This window comes from Aquarana catesbeiana, linkage group LG01 (genome assembly GCF_042186555.1).
Source record: "Aquarana catesbeiana isolate 2022-GZ linkage group LG01, ASM4218655v1, whole genome shotgun sequence".
Classification (NCBI taxonomy): domain Eukaryota; kingdom Metazoa; phylum Chordata; class Amphibia; order Anura; family Ranidae; genus Aquarana; species Aquarana catesbeiana.
This window is the reverse complement of record NC_133324.1, coordinates 538,759,267-538,782,435: the sequence shown is the minus strand read 5'-3', so window position 1 is coordinate 538,782,435 and position 23,169 is coordinate 538,759,267. Positions and strand designations below refer to the sequence as shown.

General features: G+C 41.7%; 1 protein-coding gene across 2 annotated transcripts in view; it reads left to right on the top strand.

Annotated features, from left to right (window-relative positions):
* KDM4B (lysine demethylase 4B) overlaps positions 1–23,169 on the top strand; it is a 566,075-nt gene that overhangs the window by 526,521 nt on the left and 16,385 nt on the right. For both annotated transcript variants that reach the window (XM_073594890.1, XM_073594882.1), the window contains one exon: positions 18,063–18,155. In XM_073594890.1, coding sequence (XP_073450991.1) covers positions 18,063–18,155 — 93 coding nt within the window. The remainder of the gene's footprint in view (positions 1–18,062; positions 18,156–23,169) is intronic.

Genomic DNA, 23,169 nt, shown 5'->3' with positions numbered 1-23,169 from the left:
TTGTTTTAGCGCTACCCACAGTATGTACCTGTTCCTTGCCGTGTGATATTGCTACCTGACCTTTGCTACGTTTATTGACTCTGATCCTTTGCTGCCTGCCCTGACCTTCTGCTATGTTTGACTTTGATTATTGGACTTTCCCTTTCATACCATGTTTTTGGAAACTGTGCTGGATCCACCTACTGAGTATCCTTATCCAAGGTGTGTATCCCTGCTATTGGGCTCCCCATACCCAAACACTGACAGAACAACATCATTTGATTTATGTAAAAATCTTCCATATGCACGAAAATACAAGAAACCAACTTTAAAATCTTGACGCCATGTTGTTATATGCCGTCGCAGTTACCTAAATTTTCCCCAACTCTTCCGGATTGTTGTTGAAGGTGCCAGGAGTAACGGGGGAACACTCCTACACATCTTTTGGTCATGCTCCAAACTTGAGGATTTTTGGAAAGAGGTTCGAGAGCTAGTGTAAAAGTTTACAGATCACCCAGTCCCTGACGACCCAGTTTTTTTCTTTCTCCACACCTTTACTATTCCAGCTAAAATTTACAAGAAGTCTGTCATCCGCCACCTCCTTGATGCCGCCAAGACGTGCATCCCTTTCACCTGGAAGCGTCCACAACCACCGACCATTGGTCTTTGGCTCAAAAAGGTTGAAGACATAAACAGAATGGAGGATTTAATCCTGTCGGCACGACATCAACACGAGCGATATTCCAAAACTTGGACATTGTGGAATATGTTTGTCTTCTCTGAGGAGGGGAAGGCCCTTTTTTTTGGAAGCCACACTGCTGATTGAAGAGTGTCCCCGACTGTCCATACAGGATCTGGCCAGATCGACTGAATGGTACCCATACCATCATCACTCCCCCCCCCCCCCCCCCTCTTTTTATCTTCCCTCTGATCCTACTAATCCTTCTCCTCTCTGTTTAGTGTCTTTTTTCCCTTTTTTTTCAAAGACTTATTCTTTTTCTTCTTTATAAAGTGATAAAAATTTTCCAGACAGTTTCTGGCATCCACTATGTTTGGCTACTTGCTGGATGATCGCCTCTTACAAGGATTTGGAGTGCTCCATTCTGATGCTATGACGGCTGACATATAATACTTATGTTATACATCTGGGTTCTCTGGTTAGTTTAAGTTGTCTTTTACATGATGTTTTGATATACAGTGCCTTGCAAAAGTTTTCACCCCCTTGGCATTTTTCGTGTTTTGTTGCCTCACAACATGGAATTAACATGGATTGTTTGAGGATTTGCATCATTTAATTTACAGAACATGCCCACAACTTTGAAGATTTTTTTTTTATTGTGAAGCAAACAACAACTAGGACAAAATAACAGAAAAAGTCAATGTGCATAACTATTCACCCCCCTAAAGTCCATACTTTGTAGAGCCATCTTTTGCGGCTATGACAGCTCCCAAGTCGCTTTGGATAAGTCTCTTTGAGCTTGCCACATCTTACCACTGGGATTTTTGCCCATTCCTCCTTTCAAAACTGTTCCAGCTCCTTCAAGTTGGATGATTTGTGTTTGTTTACAGCAATCTTTAGGTCTGACCACAGATTTTCTATTGCATTGAGGTCTGTGCTTTGACTAGGCCAATCCAACGCATTTACATGTTTCCCTGTTTCCCCTTAAACCACTCAAGTGTTGCTTTAGCAGTGTGTTTGGGGTCATTGTGCTGCTGGAATGCTGGAAGGTGAACCTCCATTCTAGCCTCAAATCACACACAGAGTGGTACAGGTTTTGCTCAAGAATATCCTTGTATTTAGCACCATCCATCTTTCCCTGAACTCTGACCAGTTTCCCAGTCCCGACTGCTGAAAAACATCCCCACAGCATGATGCTGCTGCCACCACCATGTTTCACTGTGGGGATGGTGTTCTTTGGGTGATGTGATGTGTTGGGTTTGCTCCAGACATAGCATTTTCTTTGATAGCCAAAAAGTTACATTTTAGTCTCATCAGACCAGAGCACCTTCCTCCATACATTTTGGGAGTCTCCCACATGCCTTTTCGCAAACTCAAAAGGTGCCACTTTGTTTTTTTTGCTGAAAGTAATGGCTTTCTTCTGGCCACTCTGCCATAAAGCCCAACTCTATGGAGCATAAGGCTTATTGTCATCCTATGTACAGATACTCCAGTCTCTGCTGTGAAACTCTGCAGCTCCTCCAGGGTTACCTTAGGTCTCTGTGCTGCCTCTCTGATTAATTCCCTCCTTGCCCGGTCCGTGAGTTTTAGTGTGCGGCCATCTTTTGGCAGGTTTGCTGTTGTGCCATGTTCTTTCCATTTGGTTATGATAGATTTGATGGCGCTCCTAGGGATCATCAAAGATTTGGATATTTTTTTATAACCTAACCCTGACTTGTACTTCTCAACAACATTGTCCCTTACTTGTTTGGAGAGTTCCTTGCTCTTCATGGCAGTGTTTGGTTAGTGGTGCCTCTTGCTTGGGTGTTGCAGCCTCTAGGGCCTTTCAAAAAGGTGTGTATATGTAATGACAGATCATGTGATACTTAGATTGCACACAGGTGGACATCATTTCACTAATTATGTGACTTCTGAAGGTAATTGGTTGCACCAGAGCTTTTTATGGGCTTCATAACAAAGGGGGTGAATACATACACACATGACAATTATCAGTTTTTTATTTCTGAAAAAAAAATTTATGTATATATTTTTCTAATTTTATTTCACCAACCTAGACTATTGTGTTCTGATCCATCACATATAATTCAGATTAAAAAAACATTTAAAAAAAGCTGTAATGTAACATAATAGGTAAAAAGCCAAGGGGGTGAATACTTTTGCAAGGCACTGTAGACCTTGCTAGAATAAAGAATGCAAGGCTTGTCTGGCATGTGATCTTCGACCAATGGGCTCTACATTGTGGTGCTTTCCAGACCCTTGTGTACTGTATGTATTAGCTATAGAGTGCTATCCAGGTCCGAAGCTGATGGTTTAGCTTCTCCATATTGTTGACCATAGGGTTATAATCCCACCTTCAGGAGTAGGACATTAGACAGAAAAAAAAGAAACACAGTACCAACTATGGGCAGTCCTATCTGGTAGCAAACTCCCTCTCTGCAATAGGCAGCTCAGTCTTTTCTGCTTAGTGTAGGAGTAAGGACCTAGCTCCCTGCTGGGACCTATGGTTCTACGTCTTTTTTTTTTCCTGGGATTTTTCCTCTGCAGAACTTCGATCAACAGGTTGGATAATCTAGATCCCTATAGTCACCCCAGCCTGGCTTGCGAGCATGCACAGACCTTTAGCTACACGCTGGGTCTGCTGCGACAGTCCCCATCATGGACTGGGGCAGCCAGCGAGTTAAAAGTCTTATGGAGACAAATATATGAGCTCTGTCTTAGGAGTGATACCCACCATCGCACACTGGGACAATAATTATCCCCCTTTCCTCCCCCTATTATTTGGCGCAGGTGGCGGGCTGTGGGTACTCCCTGGGGCAGTCAGCCCAGCATGGTCTTCTCCTCCCCTCCAAGCCATGATGTCCTGTGTCCATGGTTTTGAGTTGACCTTGGTTACCTTGCTCTGGCTTCTCTGTGCTAGTAGGTTAGGAGCTGGTCGATCCTTGCTAGGATGACACCTCCCCCTGGGATGTTGAAGTTCTTCCCCAACAGTTATGAGGAGTGTGTAGCTGGTGGGTGACAGTGACCCTACAATCGCCTTCCCTAGGATCCTGAGTGTCCGCATGGTACCCAGCAAACTGCACCTGGACTGCGGTGGTCATCTTAGCTGAGGGTGGCATAGTTGTATTGCCATTATATGTTATAAAGTCAGCATAGACCTAAGGGAGGGGTTTGGTCAAATCTGATACTCTCAACAAAGGTTCTAAAAGGATTCTGTTGAAGAGTAGTTGTTTGAGGGAATTGGGCCCGAATGGCATGCCTAGGTTGAAGATATCTAAAGAAGTACTAGTTGGAGAGGTTGTATTCCTTAATGAGTCAAAGGTACAGAGTGCACCCATCTGAAAGATATTATTGAGAGTTTGAATGCCCTCTCTCTGCCAAACAATTGGGTCAGGAATACCAAGTAGACAAGGGAGCATAGGGTTGTCCAAGAGAGGTCTCGGGAGTACGTGACCATTTGTCAGCCAAGCTTTAATTGTTATTTTCATTGGCTGAGTTACAGCAAGGAAAGATATGGGCCCTCTGTAGACCAATGATTGGAGTAATTGATCATCAGGAAGTGTACCACCAGCGTGTGGTAACTAAAAGGGAGGCCAGTAAAAAAATTTGGAAGAGCCAAACCTACTGTGTTGGAGCTATTCTGGGAGGTTTACTTTGCCCATAGGTAGGGTGAAGGATTAGCGTCAATCATGTCAAAAATTCTTAGGGGAATCCAAATTGGGGACTGTCTGAAGACGTAGGTAAATTTGGGAGAAACAGTATTTTTTATTAGATTAGCCCATCCTTCTCCTCCTACTTTATGTGGGCGCATATCTTCTTTAGAGAACATAGATTAACAGTTTTCTCCCAATGATAGTCAGCATTTAAAGATTTGTATGTTGCGATCATATCCCCTCCTAAGAGCCTTTTCTCCAGGGGAATGTTGATCAATGTTGGACTGCACTGCACTGCACACTCAGATGTGGAGGGTTGTGTAAAGTACATGGATCATAGTTTTATCTCTTGAGTAAATACCTATATCTGTTAGCCTTCCTTGCTGCAGCTTGGCATTTGTTGATGTTGCTGAGTCTGTCGTGAACAAGGACTTCCAGATCCTTTTCCATCCTCTATTCCCCCAGAGGTTCTCCCCCTAGCAAGTAACTAGCATTATAAAAGCTGTAGGTGAACAGGAAAAAATCAGCCAAAGCCCGTCCTACCACCACTGCACTCTGTATAGTGAAAAATAACCCACTGACAGCGGACACTTTTAAAAATAAAAATAGAAAATCTGAATCACCCCTAAGGAACGGAAACAAGAAGATGAATAGTGGCGCTACCCCCTTTCTTTTTGGGCGTGAGGCAAGTGCTAGCCTCCACTCTATTACTGTGAAGTGAACTAAATGTGCACTGAATCACAATGCTACAAAATATAATGGAATGAATAAAAATGAAAATGATGGTGAAATTCTCGAAAAAACTTGTGAGGTGAATAATGGTAGCCACACAGATTAGTAGCAGCTGTTGATGCATCAAGTAGATATAACACTATTGCATATCACACATAGTTCAGCATGACACTATAACCCAGTGAAACCAAAAGAAAAGCATCTAAATCAATAAAAACAACTAATGACACCCCGTGACAAGTGCATCATGCCGGTATCATGATACCAAAAAAACCTCCTCAAGAAATAATATATATACTGCACAAATATATATTAAAAAAATCCAAAAAAAGTGAAGAAAATAGTCCACATAAATTGTGAAATACTGAAGAGAAAGTTCCAAAAAGTGAAGGTGTCTCCAATCCAAGAAATGCTGTTTGACTCTTGTCCACCACAGCTCATTCCACTCCCTTGTGAATTGAAAACTCACCAGCTGATAAGGCCTCCCACTCGTGTTTGGCCGGCAAAAAGCCTCAACCCACTCACATGGGCGTTATCGTGCGAACGATGGTATCCACTGCTGAGTGTACCGGACACTCTCCTTGAGATAGTGATTCCACATAAAAATGAGAAAAGAATGCTCCAATGGCGTGATATCGTTTAAAACGTTTAATTGAAAACTAAGATCAACACATATGCACTCACACGGTGGATAAAATCTAAAGGGCAAATCACTTAACATCACAGAAACTGTATCACAGCAGAACGTGCAGCAACAATGGCACAGCAAAGGATGGCCACAGCGGACCCAGGGAGTATGCAAGCCAGCGATCATCTCACCCGTTCGTAGCAGACGCTCCTCAGCTGATCCCCGCTCTGTCACCTGTCACTCCTTCCTCTAACAGACGTACAGGATTGCCGTGTAGCCACGCCCCGACATGTTTCATCACAAGGACTTAATCATGGGGTTGGCTAACCGGCAAGGCAATCATGGCTTTATGCAAATTATGATGTTTAGTGGGCGGGCGTCAATCGCTTGGCGTCTACACACTTCCTGTGTCCATAATACATCAGCAAAACTCCTCAGAAATCAGACATATGGATAAAATACATTATTTAAAAACCTTAAAGTACCACACCTGAAGTAGCTCTTAATATTAATGCATAGCATACAGTAGATCTAGAACCGTATCACCAGTAAATGGATATATGACTCAATAACTATAATGATAAAATAAGTATACGTGAAACATAAAATATGGGTGATGTGATTAAACGTGTAAAAAGAATGAGTAGACACTATAAAGATTGGAGACACTAACATGTATCCAAGTGCAATTGTGATCCTAAATCTAAATATATGAGTGTAGGACAACCATAAATCGTATGAATTGTGGGTCCCCACAAAATTACAGTATAAATACTTAATCCAATAGACATGAAACCCAGGGCGATAGCCCAATGATTATAACAGTGTAAAAAACCCCCAAAAAATGTTGTGATATATAATAACTAAAAATTGCTGATGAAACCGTTCAAATCAAGCTCAATGTTCATTCCTCTGGGGAATAAACTCTTGAGCAGGAAGATCCATCGGGTTTCTCTCTGAGAGAGATCCCTGACCCAATTGGAACCCCTCCAAGACCGATGAACCACATCTATGAGAAGAATGTTGTTTATACTTACAGATGGCTAAAAAGTTCTAAGGTGACATTGTGAACACATTTTGAGAGGTAGAAATAGCTCAAGGAATCCCTAGTAACCCCTGGAGAAGCCCTAGGGTTCCATGGAACCCTAGTTGAGAAACCCACACGCCAAACCATTCAGAAAATATGCTATTAATCACCACCCTCTGGCTGTGCTACTGTAACCCAGTTTTCTATCCAGTACATGCAATATCATTTAATGCCAAAAAAACAATCAAGTGTTTGTGGGGTATTGTATTAAATGCCTTGGCAAAATTTAGATACATTACATCCACAGGCCTTCCACTATCCAAATAACAGCCCACTTCCTCATAGAATGTTATAAAAGGTTGGTCTGGCAAGAATCGGCTTTCATAAATTCATGTTGGTTATGAATAATGATACTATTTGATCAGCAACAAAGCATTGTGTATTCTGATTGTCCAGGTACTATCCCCACAAAAAAAACATGTATGTTTAACGATCATTCCTCCTGCTGTCTGATTACTGTGGTCAGATACAATAAAACAGCCCCTGGATGTATACTTAAATGCAGTTGTATATGCAGTATTTTTTCAATATAAGTGGCTGCTGTCATTCACTCAAAGAATTAAAGTCACCATTCAAACTTGAAACCATAAAAAAGAGCGTTTATCTTAAATTCCTTTCGTAGTCTGCAGATCTCTGTTCCAGTGTGCCTGTGTCTCTCTTCTCAGTTTCCCAATTCCTTCTAGGTCAGTGATGGCGAACCTTGGCACCCCAGATGTTTTGGAACTACATTTCCCATGATGGTCTGGCACTCTGCAGTGTAGTGGAGCATCATGGGAAATGCAGTTTCAAAACATCTGGGGTGCCAAGGTTCGCCATCACTGTTCTAGGTTGTTTCTCAGTGAGGGTAGAAATACCCTTACTTGTCCAGATACTTTTTTTTGTCTACTTGGGGTTCGCAACACTCCTCCATGCTTTCTATAAGTTCAAAGGTAGAAAAAAAGGCAATTCTCCTTTTGTAAAATATATACAATTTTATATATATATATATATATATATATATATATATATATATATATATATATACACACACCATCAAACTTTGTAAATGCACTTACAGAATGTTTTTTCTCTTTCATTAACATTTAGTGCAGGTTATTCTTCAGTGCAGGTGCATCCACTCTTTCCTCTCCAGATCGGTTTTCTGTCTGCTTATGTATATCTGGGTCTCCAACACTCATCCAGACTCTCTCTGTACGCTCAGAAGAAAAGGAAAAAAAATGACACTTCTTGTGTAATATGTTAAAAAAAACACATCAATCCTTATTTAAAATTGCACTCACAGTATGCTTTTTCTTTCATTCGCATATCAACCTGCCACACTGGGTGCAAACTATCCACTGTTCCCGGCGACCACGATGTCACCTCGGATCCAACGTTGGTTCACAGAAAGTTTTACAGAGTGATATGGTTTTCAAAAAGTCCATCCAGGGAGTTCAATAAAACACATTAAAAAAAAAAAAACATAAAAATAGCTAAAAACACCTAGTCTGATTTAGACTTATTATTAAAATCATGAACACAAATACTATTGTGTTCACCCTTTTCAAGAAGCATAGATACTTATTTGACACTTTTCAGACACCACCTGTCTTTCCTCAGGAAACAAGTAATCTATGCTTTACAACTGTTGTCTTCCTCCTCTTATCACCCATTTATAAAAACCAGTTCAGGTCGAAATCTACATTTAACTCTTTTGGTTTCAGAACTTGCATTTTATAGTTCTATTGACCTTCTTTTTGTGATAATGTTCGTACGGTTACTCCCTCTCCGGTAGTGTCCCTTAATTTGTTCTGTGGCATACAATTTCAAATGTTTGGGATTACACGCATGGTTTTCAGCAAAATGGGCAGATTTATTGTTTTTTAAAACCTTTCTTAATGTTTGCTGTATGTTCTTCTATCCTTATATGCAGCTCCCTATTTGTTCTCCCAACATATTGCATAGAGCAGCTGCATTATAACACATGCACTGCCATTTTTGTACTGCATGTGATATATTGTTCTATCTGTTGTTCTTTCCCATTGCTGATGGATTAGAAACTCATTATGGACCTTCCTGGTCTCTAACTACTCCTGCATGCTTGACAGTGCCCCTGTCCTCCCGTGCTTGCGAGCAAAGACGAACGCACGTGTCGGTCCCGCATGCACGGAAACAGTGATCGTTCCAAAGACGAACACCGGCATAGTGTTCTCATGCAGTAGGATTATGGTAGACATAAATGGCAAATCTATTTTTTTACAATGCAAGTTGGATGAACTTGAGTTAATTCTGGCAGCTATATATATATACCTCCTCCATATAACCCCTTCCCGCCGAGCGTACGCAGATGTGCGTAGTCAACATTTGGGGGTTATACCGGGATGATACCCGCAGCTGCAGGCATCATCCCGGTACTGTTTTTTTTAGAGCCGGTGATCGGCTTTCCTGGTATAACAACCGATGCGGCTAAAAGCCGCTCTGCTGTTATACCGGAGGAGCAGGAGGGGACGTCCCCCCCTCCCGGCGCTCTTACCGGGCCTCCCGTTCCATCGGGAGGCCTGATTACCAATCCGCCGCCTCCGGCGGCTAGTGACAGCACGGCTTCGTTCCAGCCTCCTAATAGTAAACACGGAAGCGACGTCAGGACGTCACTTCCTGTTTACTCGGCTGCCAATGGCGCCGGTTTTAAAAAAATATACAGTTTTCAGAATCGCTGAAAACAGCGATCTGAATACTTTGAAGTGCACAGTCTAAACGACCCCCGATCCCTCCATAAAGAGTACCTGTCACCACCTATTACTGTCACAAGGGATGTTTACATTCCTCGTGACAGCAATAAAAATGATCAAAATTTTTTATTTTTTTTTAAAAACACAATTTATTAATATAAAAATAAATAAAAGAAAAAAAAATTTTTTAAAGCGACCCCGTCCCCGCGAGCTCGAGCAGGAAAGAAAACGCATACGGAAGTCGCGCCCGCCTATGTAAACGGTGTTCAAATCACACGTGAGGTATCGCCGCGATACTCAGAGCAAGAGCAATAATTCTAGCACTAGACCACCTCTGTAACTCTAACCTGGTAACCGTAAAAATAATTTAAAGCGTCGCCTATGGAGATTTTTAGGTACCGTAGTTTGTCGCCTTTCCACAAGTGCGTGCAATTATAAAGCGTGACATTTTTGGTATCTATTTACTCGGCGTAACATCATCTTTCACATTATACAAAAAAATTGGGGTAACTTTACTGTTTGTTGTTTTTTTTTAAATTCATGAAAGTGTCCCTTTTCCCAAAAAGTTTAAAACACAGCTGCACAAATACCGTGTGATATAAAATATTGCAACAATCGCCATTTTATTCTCTAGATTCTCTGCTAAAATATATATATATATATATATATATATATATATATATATATATATATATATATATAATGTGTGGGGGCTCTAAGTAATTTTCTAGCAAAAAATACAAAATTTAACTTGTAAACACCAAATTTCAAAAATAGGCTTAGTCATGAAAGGGTTAATCCAAAAATATTTTGTCAGCTTATTTCCTTTGCAGGAAATTTCGGCCCACAAAAGACCGATGAGATTTTTTCGGCGGAAAATGCGACCGTGTGTATGTTCCATCTGTCTTTTGCTGGCGGAATTCCAGCCAGCAAAAGATTGAGAGCATGCTCACAATTTTTCAGTGGGGAAAAGTCCCTATCCGAAAATGCGATAGTCTGTGGCAATTTCGACGCGCAAAATCCCTACGCATGCTCGGAAACAATTCGACGCATGCTCGGAAGCATTGAACGTTTTCTTGGCTCGTCGTAGTGTTGTACGTCACCGCGTTCTTGACGGTCGTAACTCCAGCGAACTTTTGCGTGACCGTGTTTGCAAGGCAAACTTGAGCGGAATCCCGTCGGAAAAGCCGTCATATCTTTTTTCGACGAGAAAACCGATCGTGTGTACGCGGCATTAGCTGGGCAGAGGGAAAGGCGAATGGTAGACCGTTGGCTCAGATAGTAAGGTCTCATTTTAATTCTGTTTATTGTTTCAAAAGACTCAACATATAAAAAATACAACCATATACATTACATATTTACATAACACATTACATTTAACAATTAACATTCCTGCAGTATAGTAACTAGACAAGAGAAAACTTGTACCAAGCTAGGTCTTACACTTTTTACTCTGGGGTTTCGCACTCCCACCATCCAACTTTTACAATTTACAGTGGGGACGGAAAGTATTCAGACTCCCTTAAATTTTTCACTGTTATATTGCAGCCATTTGCTAAAATCATTTAAGTTCATTTTTTTTCCTCATTAATGTACACACAGCACCCCATATTGACAGAAAAACACAGAATTGTTGACATTTTTGCAGATTTATTAAAAAAGAAAAACTGAAATATCACATGGTCCTAAGTATTCAGACCCTTTGCTCAGTATTTAGTAGAAGCACCCTTTTGATCTAATACAGCCATGAGTCTTTTTTGGGAAAGATGCAACAAGTTTTTCACACCTGGATTTGGGGATCCTCTGCCATTCCTCCTTGCAGATCCTCTCCAGTTCTGTCAGGTTGGATGGTAAACGTTGGTGGACAGCCATTTTTAGGTCTCTCCAGAGATGCTCAATTGCATTTAAGTCAGGGCGCTGGGCCATTCAAGAACAGTCACGGAGTTGTTGTGAAGCCACTCCTTCGTTATTTTAGCTGTGTGCTTAGGGTCATTGTCTTGTTGGAAGGTAAACTTTCAGCCCAGTCTGAGGTCCTGAGCACTCTGGAGAAGGTTTTCGTCCAGGATATCCCTGTACTTGGCCGCATTCATCTTTCCTTCGATTGCAAGCAGTCGTCCTGTCCCTGCAGCTGAAAAACACCCCCACAGCATGATGCTGCCACCACCATGCTTAACTCTTGGGACTGTATTGGACAGGTGATGAGCAGTGCCTGGTTTTCTCCACATATACCGCTTAGAATTAAGGCCAAAAAGTTCTATCTTGGTCTCATCAGACCAGAGAATCTTCTTTCTCACCATCTTGGAGTCATTCAGGTGTTTTTTTTAGCAAACTCCATGCAGGCTTTCATGTGTCTTGCACTGAGGAGAGGCTTCCGTCGGGCCACTCTGCCATAGAGCCCCGACTGGTGGAGGGCTGCAGTGATGGTTGACTTTCTACAACTTTCTCCCATCTCCCGACTGCATCTCTGGAGCTCAGCCACAGTGATCTTTGGATTCTTCTTTACCTCTCTCACCAAGGCTCTTCTCCCCCGATAGCTGTTTGGCCGGACAGCCAGCTCTAGGAAGGGTTCTGGTCGTCCCAAACGTCTTCCATTTAAGGATTATGGAGGCCACTGTGTTCTGTGTTCCATTGACATGAAATTCTCACCACATGTCAGTACCAACCCATGCAATCCATACATACAAAGAAACCATAACAAATAAGTTCAGAAAAGAAGTTATGTGTAAAAAAAAATGGAATGACACAGGGAAAAAGTATTAAACGCTTTAACTACTTGCCGACCAGCTGCCATTAATATACGGCGGCAGGTTGGCTCCCCTGCGCAAATTGCCGCAACTGTACAGCGGCCACTTTAAGGAGTATAGGAGGCGTGCGACCCTGGAGCCGATGCGTGTGGCTGGCGGCCGCAATGTAAACAGACAGATCCCCGTTCTGAGAGGGAAGTAGAGAGAGATCTGCTGTTCCTAGTGATCAGGAACAGCGATCTCTCTCTACTCCCTGTCAGTACACTGCTCCCACAGTTAGAAACACCTCCCTAGGGAACACTTAACCCCTTGATCGCCCCCTAGTTTTAACCCTTTCCCTACCAGTGACATTTATACAGTAATCGGCTATTTTTAACTCTGATCGCTGTATAAATGTCAATGGTCCCAAAAAAGTGTCAAGTGTCTGATCTGTCTGCCACAATGTCGCAGTCCCGCTGATCACCGCCATTACTAGTAAAAAAAAAAAAAAAAATTATAATTAAAATGCCATAAATATATCCCCTATTTTGTAGACGCTATAACTTTTGCACAAACCAATCAATATACACTTATTGCAATTTTTTTTTTTTTTTTTTACCAAAAATATGTAGAAGAATACATATTGGCCTAAACTGATGAAGAAATTATTTTTTTGGCTATTTATTATAGCAAAAATTAAAATATACTTTTTGTTTTCAAAATTGTCGCTTCTTTGGTATATAGCGCAAAAAATAACCGCAGAGGTGATCATATACCACCAAAAGAAAACTCTATTTGTGGGGAAAAAAAAGACATCAGTTTTGTTTGGGTACATCGTCGCACGACGGCGCAATTGTCAGTTAAAGCGACGCAGTGTCGTATCGCAAAAAATGGCCTGGTCATTAAGGGGGAATCGTACAAAATCCTTTGTTGGTAATCTCAGCTTCAAAACGCCTCCTGTATGGAGAAACTAGTCGCATGCATTGCTCAGGTGTGATTTTGGCCCATTCTCTCCACAGTCTAAATCTTGAAGGTTCCGTGGGCCTCTTCTATGAACTCTGATCTTTAGTTCTTTCCATAGATTTTCTATTCAATTCAAGTCAGGTGATTGGTTGGGCTATTCTAGCAGCTTTATTTTCTTTCTTTGAAACCAATTGAGAGTTTCCTTGTCTTTGTGTTTGGGATCATTGTCTTGCTGAAATGTCCACCTTTGTTTCACCTTCATTATCCTGGTAGATGACAGCAGCTTTTTATCAAGAATGTCTTGGTACATTTTTCCAGTCGTCCTTCCTTCAATGACATGAAGTTTGCCAGTACCGTATGCTGAAAAACAGCCCCACTCCATGACTAACTGCCACTGACTCACCAGTGACAATACAATGATCAATGATAATGCTGTCATTGTACTAATGACACTGGCTGGGAAGGGGTTAACATCTAGGCCGATCAAGGGGTTAAATATAAGCCCAATTTTGTGTAAAGTGTGCTGCTTTTACTACTAGATCATATTTCTCATCTATGCTTTGCAGGGATGATAAACTGACTGATCGCTTCCATTGTACAGAATTCTGTGTGTTCTGTGACACAGAGCTCTGAGCTGTAATTTCACACAGCCAATCAGTAGGTCACGGCCGTGAATCATCGGCTGGGCCTTGTTGACAGGCTCCCGCTGTGTACAATCACAGTGGGTGCCAGGCGGGGGTGCGTGCCCTAAACCGAGAAGTAGGAAATTAATGTATGGGTACATCGCTTTGCCTACAGTGGCCTCCCACAGTACATTTGCGGGCAGGCGGCAAGTGTTTAAATATCGTCAGAAAAGCGATGATTTGTTTTTGGGCAGACTATGTATTACAAAGTTTAACTCATCTGTAAAACGAGTGTTCAAGTAATTTAGAATTGAGGGTGAACCTGTGGGAAACCAAGAGAGAAAGTTTTCTATGGTCTATATCTAGGTTATAGAGAGTATTGTGTTAGTCCCAGAAAGCACTGGTTTTAGGGTTACCCAGTTTTTGTTTAGTAACTGTATAGATGAAGTAGGGTAGTCTTGTTTTCATCTGCCTATGTGTAAGTTGTGCAGCCATCAATTTATTAACTGAATTATCTTGACAAATCGCTTTCAACTTAGTTGTTATTAGCTACAAGTAATGATCCCAACTCCTTTCGCAAATTAAAGTGATTGTAAAGGTTTTTTATTTTTATTTATTTTTTTTATAAATAACAAGCATGTCATACCTGCTCATACCTGTTGATAAGCGTTTCGCTTATCAACCTCTTCCTCGTGCTCCTCAAGCACGGTTGTGGCGAGGTCCATGCACTGCTCCAATTCGTTAGTGTGGTGACCTAGCTCTTTAAGACCTTCTACTAGGTCTGCTGAAAGTTTATGGGAGGCCATTGTTATTTCATTCCGCACTATGGAGCAAAATTTGTTCAGCAAAGCGTCTGAATCAATTGTTAGAGGCTTACCAGATCTGATGGAAATTGGTGCAGGCTGTCTACTGGGGAGTCAGCTGCTGAGAGGCGCGTGGAGTCGTCAGGCTCCAGTGATTCAGGCGCCATCTTGCCCTTGCCTTCCCCAGTAGCAGGGGGAACCTTTGCCTGAGAATGGTACCGCTGGCTGCTCTGGGGTGTGCATAGAATGCATTAAGGTGAAAAACCATGAGACTTTACAACTCCTTTAAGGAGTTCATTAGATATTTGCATAGTAGGGGACTTTTTATGAGACCATTTCAGTACTTGAATTTTGGTCAAGTAGTATGGATAGCGTATGCATCCACTTTATCCTTTCCCTGTTATTAATTTGAATAAAGATACCCCCTGATATACCACAGCGTAAAAAGGCTCAAACCAGGCATGGGTTTCAAACAGAAATTGTCACCAAGATGTGAGTCAATGAGCCCCTTTTTAAAGAAGGTTCACAAGGATGGTTAAGTTGTTGCACTGATTGTGATAGTTTTTTTTTTTTAAGTTCAAGGGCTATTGAGCCATGATCTGACCAATTAATGCTTCCAAAAGTGACTGCCTTAACGTGCTGTAATAGCTAATTATCTGACAGGAATAAGTCTATACGTGAATAGGTTTTCTGCCAGGAGAAATTTGAACGCACACATCTCTAGACAGGGCAGCCATCAGCAAATTTTGGGGCTCTTTACAGAGCTGAGCTGCAAATAGCGTGGTGCCCAAACCAGCATCCAGTCTGCAGGGAGAGGCAGAGTGCAGATGATATCACTCCACTTTTCCCCTGCATCCAGAACTAAGTGAGCTGCATTGGCTCACTCCATGGCCGCCCTGCTTTAGCAATTGCTAGTTACTACAGCAGCAACAACTTGGTCTCGTTGGCCCCTACCAGGGAGATAGTGAACTGTGGCGTACGTAGTGCGCCGCAGCAAAAAATGAATTTGCCTAATTATGCTACATGTTGGGTGTGGCTTTTATTCTGATTGAAAACAACAAACACACTGCCCCCCCCCCCCCCCCCCATATACACTGCTCCCACTCCTTTTTTACACCACCCCCCTCCTTTTACACACTGCCCCCTGTCATTAAATGCCTCTCCCAGCCTATCAGCAGCCTGTATTTATGTATGTCTGGACACAGTGCAGGGGCCAGGAGGACACAGTAAGGGGCTGGCAGGAGGGCACAGCACAGAGTGGGCCAGGCGGACACAGTACAGAGTGGGCCAGGCTTCACTCCGGACCTAAGCATTCTTCTCTGCTCTGGCACTGTCTGTGTCTCTTGCTGACCTAATCCAAGGGGAGCATTTCACCAGGAAACCTGTTAGGGGTGCAGAGGTCTGTGATCTGGAAAGGGCATATTAGGACTAAAGTGTCAGGTTTACCGTGGCCATCTAAAGAGCAAAGGCTTCCAGGACTCCTGTGTGCATCTTCAGGTGCTCTTCTCTCATGCTTCTCAGCTGAAGGGGGGGAGAGAGAGAACACACACACACTCTCTGCATCTTCTGATCTGTCTTATATCCACTTAGCCCGGCCCGGTATGTTCTATGCAGGCAGTAGACCCTTTTTACACACTTTGAGCTGCATGTGCTGGCGGGAAAATGCCAGGCTCCCAAGCTTTTTAAACACAGGGTTTGCCCCCGAGTGTCATCAGACATCATTTAAAGCATGCCACATTCCAGGCTCAGCTGCAATGGAACGGCTGACTGTGCGCGTGCAGTTTGTGTTTACTGGCAGAGCTGTCATTATTAGTGCAGCTCCACCATGTTCAATGACTTTTCACATGTTCACAGAGTGCCAAAAACAAGGAATGTGGGGCAGTGGCCGTCCTTTTTTGGCTTTTTGCCTTTATTTCACCTGGTGATCAAGCCAGTAACACAATTCCTGTCTTAGAGGGTTTCTGCATTCTGGATGTAGTAGTGAAGTCGACACCTATGGACAGCAGCATTGTCAGTGTGGGGAGAAGGTAGTGTTAAACTAGCAGATTTGGATGGACTCGACTAACAAATCGAAGCTGAACTCCAGCTAACACGTTTAGGCAGTTGCTACAAACCATTTTTTCCTTTTCGGATAAAAGTTTTACATAAATTATTAAACATAACCATTGTAAGAAACCCTGTCAGTGTTAAATGGTTTGTCTCAACCCTCTAACTGCTACTTTGTATAAACAATCTGGTCTGGTAAAGAAAGTTGAAAAGTATCACTGAGGCTACATTCGTATTGGCGTCTAGCACCGGTGCAAATGACAATGGCAGGAATCTTCTGGTTCCTGCAGCGGTTTCTGCCACCTGTGAGCTGTGTCTGCCAAGCCCTGTACACTTCAATGACAGGTTGCATTCAGCAGCGATCACTGCAGGTAATCGCTGGTTGGGAAGACAGCCACAGATAGCTGCAGCTACTGACCTGTCAGTACCTGAAGTATACAGGGCTCGGCAGCTACAGTTAGCCGCTTACAGGTGACAGAAACAGCTGCAGGAATCAGCAGATTCCTGCTGCTGTCATTCACACCGGGACCAGTGGATCACCAGGTGAAAATAAAGGAAAAACATTGGTTAATGATCTTTGTACATTCAGCCTGCCCACACATGGTTTGATCTCTAAACATCAGGAAGTCTGTTATACCTGAACTGTCTGTATGTCTTGGTCCCCAGGTATCTGGGTGGCCTTGATTGCAGCAGGAAAATGTATTTCTTCAGTTAGAAAATAGTTACAGTGGATGCATGTTTTGTCAGGGTGAGATGGCATGCTGGGCACCATATCTGGTCAGGAGAGCTGGTTCCAGGAGGAGTCATGACTACTAGTCAACTTTTTGTAACTTGGGGTGACCTTCATTGAATGGACACTCTGAGGGGACATCAGTGTGAGTTCATTATCATTGTGGTGGCTTATATCACCCATCAAGTGATACAAGCAATTTGACAGCAGTGCAAGGCAGTAGTATGGTGTGTTTGTGGTTCCCTGTTACTTATTGTTCCAATGGCAATGGTCACTAGGATAAATGGTAAATCTGTCTAGCAGGGATATAGACATCTGTAAAAACATGACAGGGGTTCTAATCATTCTCTATTCTGTCCTTAATTAAAAAGAAGTTTATGTGTGTGTGTGTGTGTGTGTGTGTGTGTGTATATATATATATATATATATATATATATATATATATATAACTTATTATAAGTTATGAAAACATTTCTTTTGAAGGCTGGATAGACTTCACTGATGTTTGTTTTAGGCACTGTACTGTGCAATTTCAAAGACCATTCATCAAGTTAACTCATAAGGCACCTATTAACCTATACTGTTTTGATCATTTTCTTCCAGTAGAGTTAATCATGTTCAACTTGACCTGTTTTGTAATATGCTGATATTTTGCCACTCATCCAAGTTGCTTTCTTAGTTCTGTCTTTCTCTGTCAATCTACTTTTATAGGTAGAGTTTGATGATGCATCTCAGCTGATGGTAAAACGCAATGAAATCTTTACATTGGAAGAGCCACTGCCAAAAAGAGTGAAATGTCGATTGGTAAGTTCTTCTACGGCAGTCAGTGCAAAAACAGTTTCTTATATCCTGACTGTAACTTATCTTTACGTATGTATTTGCTAGCAACGTATATTGCAATTTGACTGTGTAATTTATTAAAGAGTAGTGGCAGACAACCAGTTAGTGAACTGCTAATGCTGCTAAATGCTAGGAATAAAAAGGGAATGGCTGGAAAATGACCCTCCCTGTTGTGCTTCTGGAAGAATGGTCAAACATCCCCATAGACACACTCCTAAACCTTGTGGACAGCCTTCCTAGAAGAGTTGAAGCTGTTATAGCTGCAAAGGGTGGGCCAACTCCATATTTAACCCTACGGGCTAAGACTGGGATGTCATTAAAGTTCATGTGCGTGTAAAGGCAGGTGTCCCAACACTTTTGACAATATAGTATGTATGTGTGTATATATCTATATCTTATTTAATGTTGGCCTTTAATGGTGCACAAAATAAAACGTTTACAAATTTTATTTTAAAATTTATAAAAATACTCAATTTAAGATGATACAACTATCCTCTAGATCCAATTGACTCAAGAGAGATAAGTGTTTGTCTCTCATACAGATCCCTCTACTTTGGAATATCGTTACCCATGGTTTACAACATATCAGGTTTAGCCACACACAGCTGTCACAGATGCTTTTAACGTTCACTTGATGCAAACCCCTCAATGGGTACTATGCCATAGTTAAAAGATATCCCAGAAAGGCTGTAATAATTCAACGCGTTTTGTGGGAAATCCCCACTCCAGGAGAGAGGGATGATCTGATTATCCAATGTAGAATGAGGGACAATTACTTATCTCCGTTGAGTCATTTGGATGTATAGGAAAGTTTTCTTTTCTTAAATTGTGTATTTTTATAATTGCGAAATAAAATTTGTATAAGTTTTAAATCGTGTAAAACGAAGTTCCTTGTCCTAAGGAGAGAAGGAAGAGAGGCACCCTACAAGCTTTCCCATTCGTGTAATCACTTTGGCTATCATTAGTAGGAGACAAGGAGCTGTTGGTGGCAGCTTGGTCTCAGCTCTGGAGGTGCACTCTCAGCACAAACGCTTATATACACTCACCGGTACACCTTGCTAGTAATGGGTTGGACCCCCTTTTGCTTCAGAACTACCTTAATTATTCCTGGCATAGATTCAACAAGGTGCTGGAAACATTCCTCAGAGATTTTGGTCCATATTGACATGTTAGCATCACGCAGTTGCTGCAGATTTGTTGGCTACACATCCTTTATGCAAACCTCCCATTCCACCACATCCCAAAGGGTGCTATTGGATTGAGATCTGGTGACTGTGAAGGCCATTGGCGTGCAGTAAACTCATTGTCATGTTCAAGCAGCCAGTTTGAGATGATTTGAGCTTTGTGACATGGTGCATTATCTTGCTTGAAGTAGCATCAGAAGATGGGTACACTGTAGTCCTATAGAGATGGACATGGTCAGCAAAAATACTCAGGTAGACCGTGGCATTTAAACGATGCTCAATTGGTACTAAGGGGCCCAAAGTGTGCCAAGAAAATATCCCCCACACCATTACACCACCACCAGTTTAAACTGTTGATACAAAGCAGAATGGATCTATGCTTTCAGATTGTTTACGCCAGATTCTGACCCTACCATCTGAATGTCACAGCTGAAATTGAGTCTCATCAGACCAGGCAACATTTTTTCCAAGCTTCTATTGTCCAATTTTGGTGAGCCTGTGCAAATTATAGCCTCAGTTCCTGTTCTTAGCTGACAGAAGTGGCACCTGGTGTGGTCTTCTGCTGTTGTAGCCCATCTGCTTTTAAAGTTTTATGTGTTGTGCATTCAGAGATGGTATTCTGCATACCTTGGTTGTAACACGTGGTTATTTGAGTTACTGTTGCCTTTCTATCATCTCAAACCAATCTGCTCATTCTCCTCTGACATCAACAAGGCATTTTCGCCCACACAACTACTGCTCACTGGATATTTTCTCTTTTTCGGACCATTCTCTGTAAAACCTAGAGATGCCTGTGCGTGAAAATCCCAGTAGATCAGCAGCTTTTGAAATACTCAGACCAGCCCATCTGGCACCAACAACCATGCCACCTTCAAAGTCACCTAAATCCCATTTCTTCCCCATTCTGATGCTCAGTTTGAACTTCAGCAAATCGTCATCTTCACCATGTCTATATGCTTAAATGCAATGAGTTGCTGCCATGTGAGTGGCTAATTAGCCATTTGTGTTACCAAGCAATTAAACAGGTGTACCTAATTTACTATGTATGTATGTGGGGCCCAGAGAGTCCACTTCCTTTATTCTGCATTTACTGTATGTGTTAGGCAGTCGTAAAGGGATTAACCACTTCAGCCCCGGAAGGATTTACCCCCTTCCTGACCAGAGCACTTTTTACAATTTGGCACTGCGTTGCTTTAACTGCTAATTGTGCGGTCATGCAATGCTGTACCCAAACGAAATTTGCGTCCTTTTCTTCCCACAAATAGAGCTTTCTTTTGATGGTATTTGATCACCTCTGGGGTTTTTATTTTTTGCGCTATAAACAGAAAAAGACCGAACATTTTGAAAAAAAAAATGATATTTTCTACTTTTTGTTATTAAAAAAATCCAATAAACTCAATTTTAGTCATACATTTAGGCCAAAATGTATTCAGCCACATGTCTTTGGTAAAAAAAAATGTCAAAAAGCGTATATTTATTGGTTTGCGCAAAATTTTCTGGAATTTACACAGCTTTTAGTTTATGACTGCCTATGTCATTTCTTGAGGTGCTAAAATGGCAGGGCAGTACAAACCCCCCCCCCCCCCCAAATGACCCCATTTTGGAAAGTAGACACCCCAAGGAAATTGCTGAGAGGCATGTTGAGCCCATTGAATATTATTTTTTTTTGTCCCAAGTGATTGAATAATGAAAAAAAAAAAAATTTACAAAAACTTGTTACTAAATGATATATTGCTCACACAGGCCATGGGCATATGTGGAATTGCACCCCAAAATACATTCAGCTGCTTCTCCTGAGTATGGGGATACCACATGTGTGGGACTTTTTTGGAGCCAACCGCGTACGGGGCCCCGAAAACCAAGCACCGCCTTCAGGATTTCTAAGGGCGTAAATGTTTTATTTCACTCCTCACTACCTATCACAGTTTTGAAGGCCATTAAATGCCAAGATGGCACAAAACCCCCCGAAATGACCCAATTTTGGAAAGTAGACACCCCAAGCTATTTGCTGAGAGGTATGTTGAGTCCATGGAATATTTTATATTTTGACACAAGTTGCGGGAAAGTGACACTTTTTTTTTTTTTTGCCCAAAGTTGTCACTAAATGATATATTGCTCACACAGGCCATGGGTATATGTGGAATTGCACCCCAAAATACATTCTGCTGATTCTCCTGAGTACGGGGATACCACATGTGTGGGACTTTTTGGGAGCCTAGCTGCGTACGGGGCCCCGAAAACCAAGCACCGCCTTCAGGATTTCTAAGGGCGTAAAGTTTTGATTTCACTCCTCACTACCTATTACAGTTTTGAAGGCCATAAAATGCCCAGATGGCACAACCCCCCCCCCCCCCCCCCAAATGACCCCATTTTAGAAAGTAGACACCCCAAGCTATTTGCTGAGAGGCATGTTGAGTCCATGGAATTTTTTATATTTTGACACAAGTTGCGGGAAAGTGACAATTTTTTTTTTTTTTTTTTGCACAAAGTTGTCACTAAATGATATATTGCTCAAACATGCCGTGGGCATATGTGGAATTACACCCCAAAATACATTCTGCTGCTTCTCCTGAGTACGGGGATACCACATGTGTGGGACTTTTTCGGAGCCTAGCTGCATACGGGGCCCCGAAAACCAATCACCGCCTTCAGGATTTCTAAGGGCGTAAATTTTGAAGGCCATAAAATGCCAAGATAGCACAACCCCCCCCCCAAATGACCCCATGTTGGAAAGTAGACACCCCAAGCTATTTGCTGAGAGGCATGGTGAGTATTTTGCAGCTCTCATTTGTTTTTGAAAATGAAGAAAGACAAGAAAAAAAAAATTTTTTTTTTTCAATTTTCAAAACTTTGTGACAAAAAGTGAGGTCTGCAAAATACTCACCATACCTCTCAGCAAATAGCTTGGGGTGTCTACTTTTCAAAATGGGGTCATTTGTGGGGGGATTATTTTGAACTGTCCTGGCATTTTATGCACAACATTTAGAAGCTTATGTCACACATCACCCACTCTTCTAACCACTTGAAGACAAAGCTCTTTCTGACACTTTTTGTTTACATGAAAAAATAATTTTTTTTTTGCAAGAAAATTACTTTGATCCCCCAAACATTATATATTTTTTTAAAGCAAATGCCCATACAGATTAAAATGGTGGGCGTTTAATTTTTTTTTTTTTCAGACAGTATTTGCGCAGCGATTTTTCAAATGCATTTTTTTGGGAAAAAACACACTTTTTTAAATTTTAATGCACTAAAACACACTATATTGCCCAAATGTTTGATGAAATAAAAAAAGATGATCTTAGGCTGAGTACATGGATACCAAACATGACATGCTTTAAAATTGCGCACAAACGTGCAGTGGTGACAAACTAAATACATTTTTAAAAGCCTTTAAAAGCCTTTACATGTTACCACTTTAGATTTACAGAGAAGGTCTACTGCTAAAACTACTGCCATTGATCTGACCTTCGCGGTGATACCTCACATGCATGGTGCAATTGCTGTTTACATTTGACGCCAGACCGACGCTTGCGTTCGCCTTTGTGCGAGAGCAGGGGTGCTTTTATTTATTTTTTTTGCTTTTTTATCTTATTTTTAAACTGTTCCTTTCATTTTTTTTTTTTTTTTTTTAATCATTTTTATTGTTATCTCAGGGAATGTAAATATCCCCTATGATAGCAATAGGTAGTGACGGGTACTCTTTTTTTGAAAAAACTGGGGTCTATTAGACCCTAGATCTCTCCTCTGCCCTCAAAGCATCTGACCACACCAAGATCGGTGTGATAAAATGC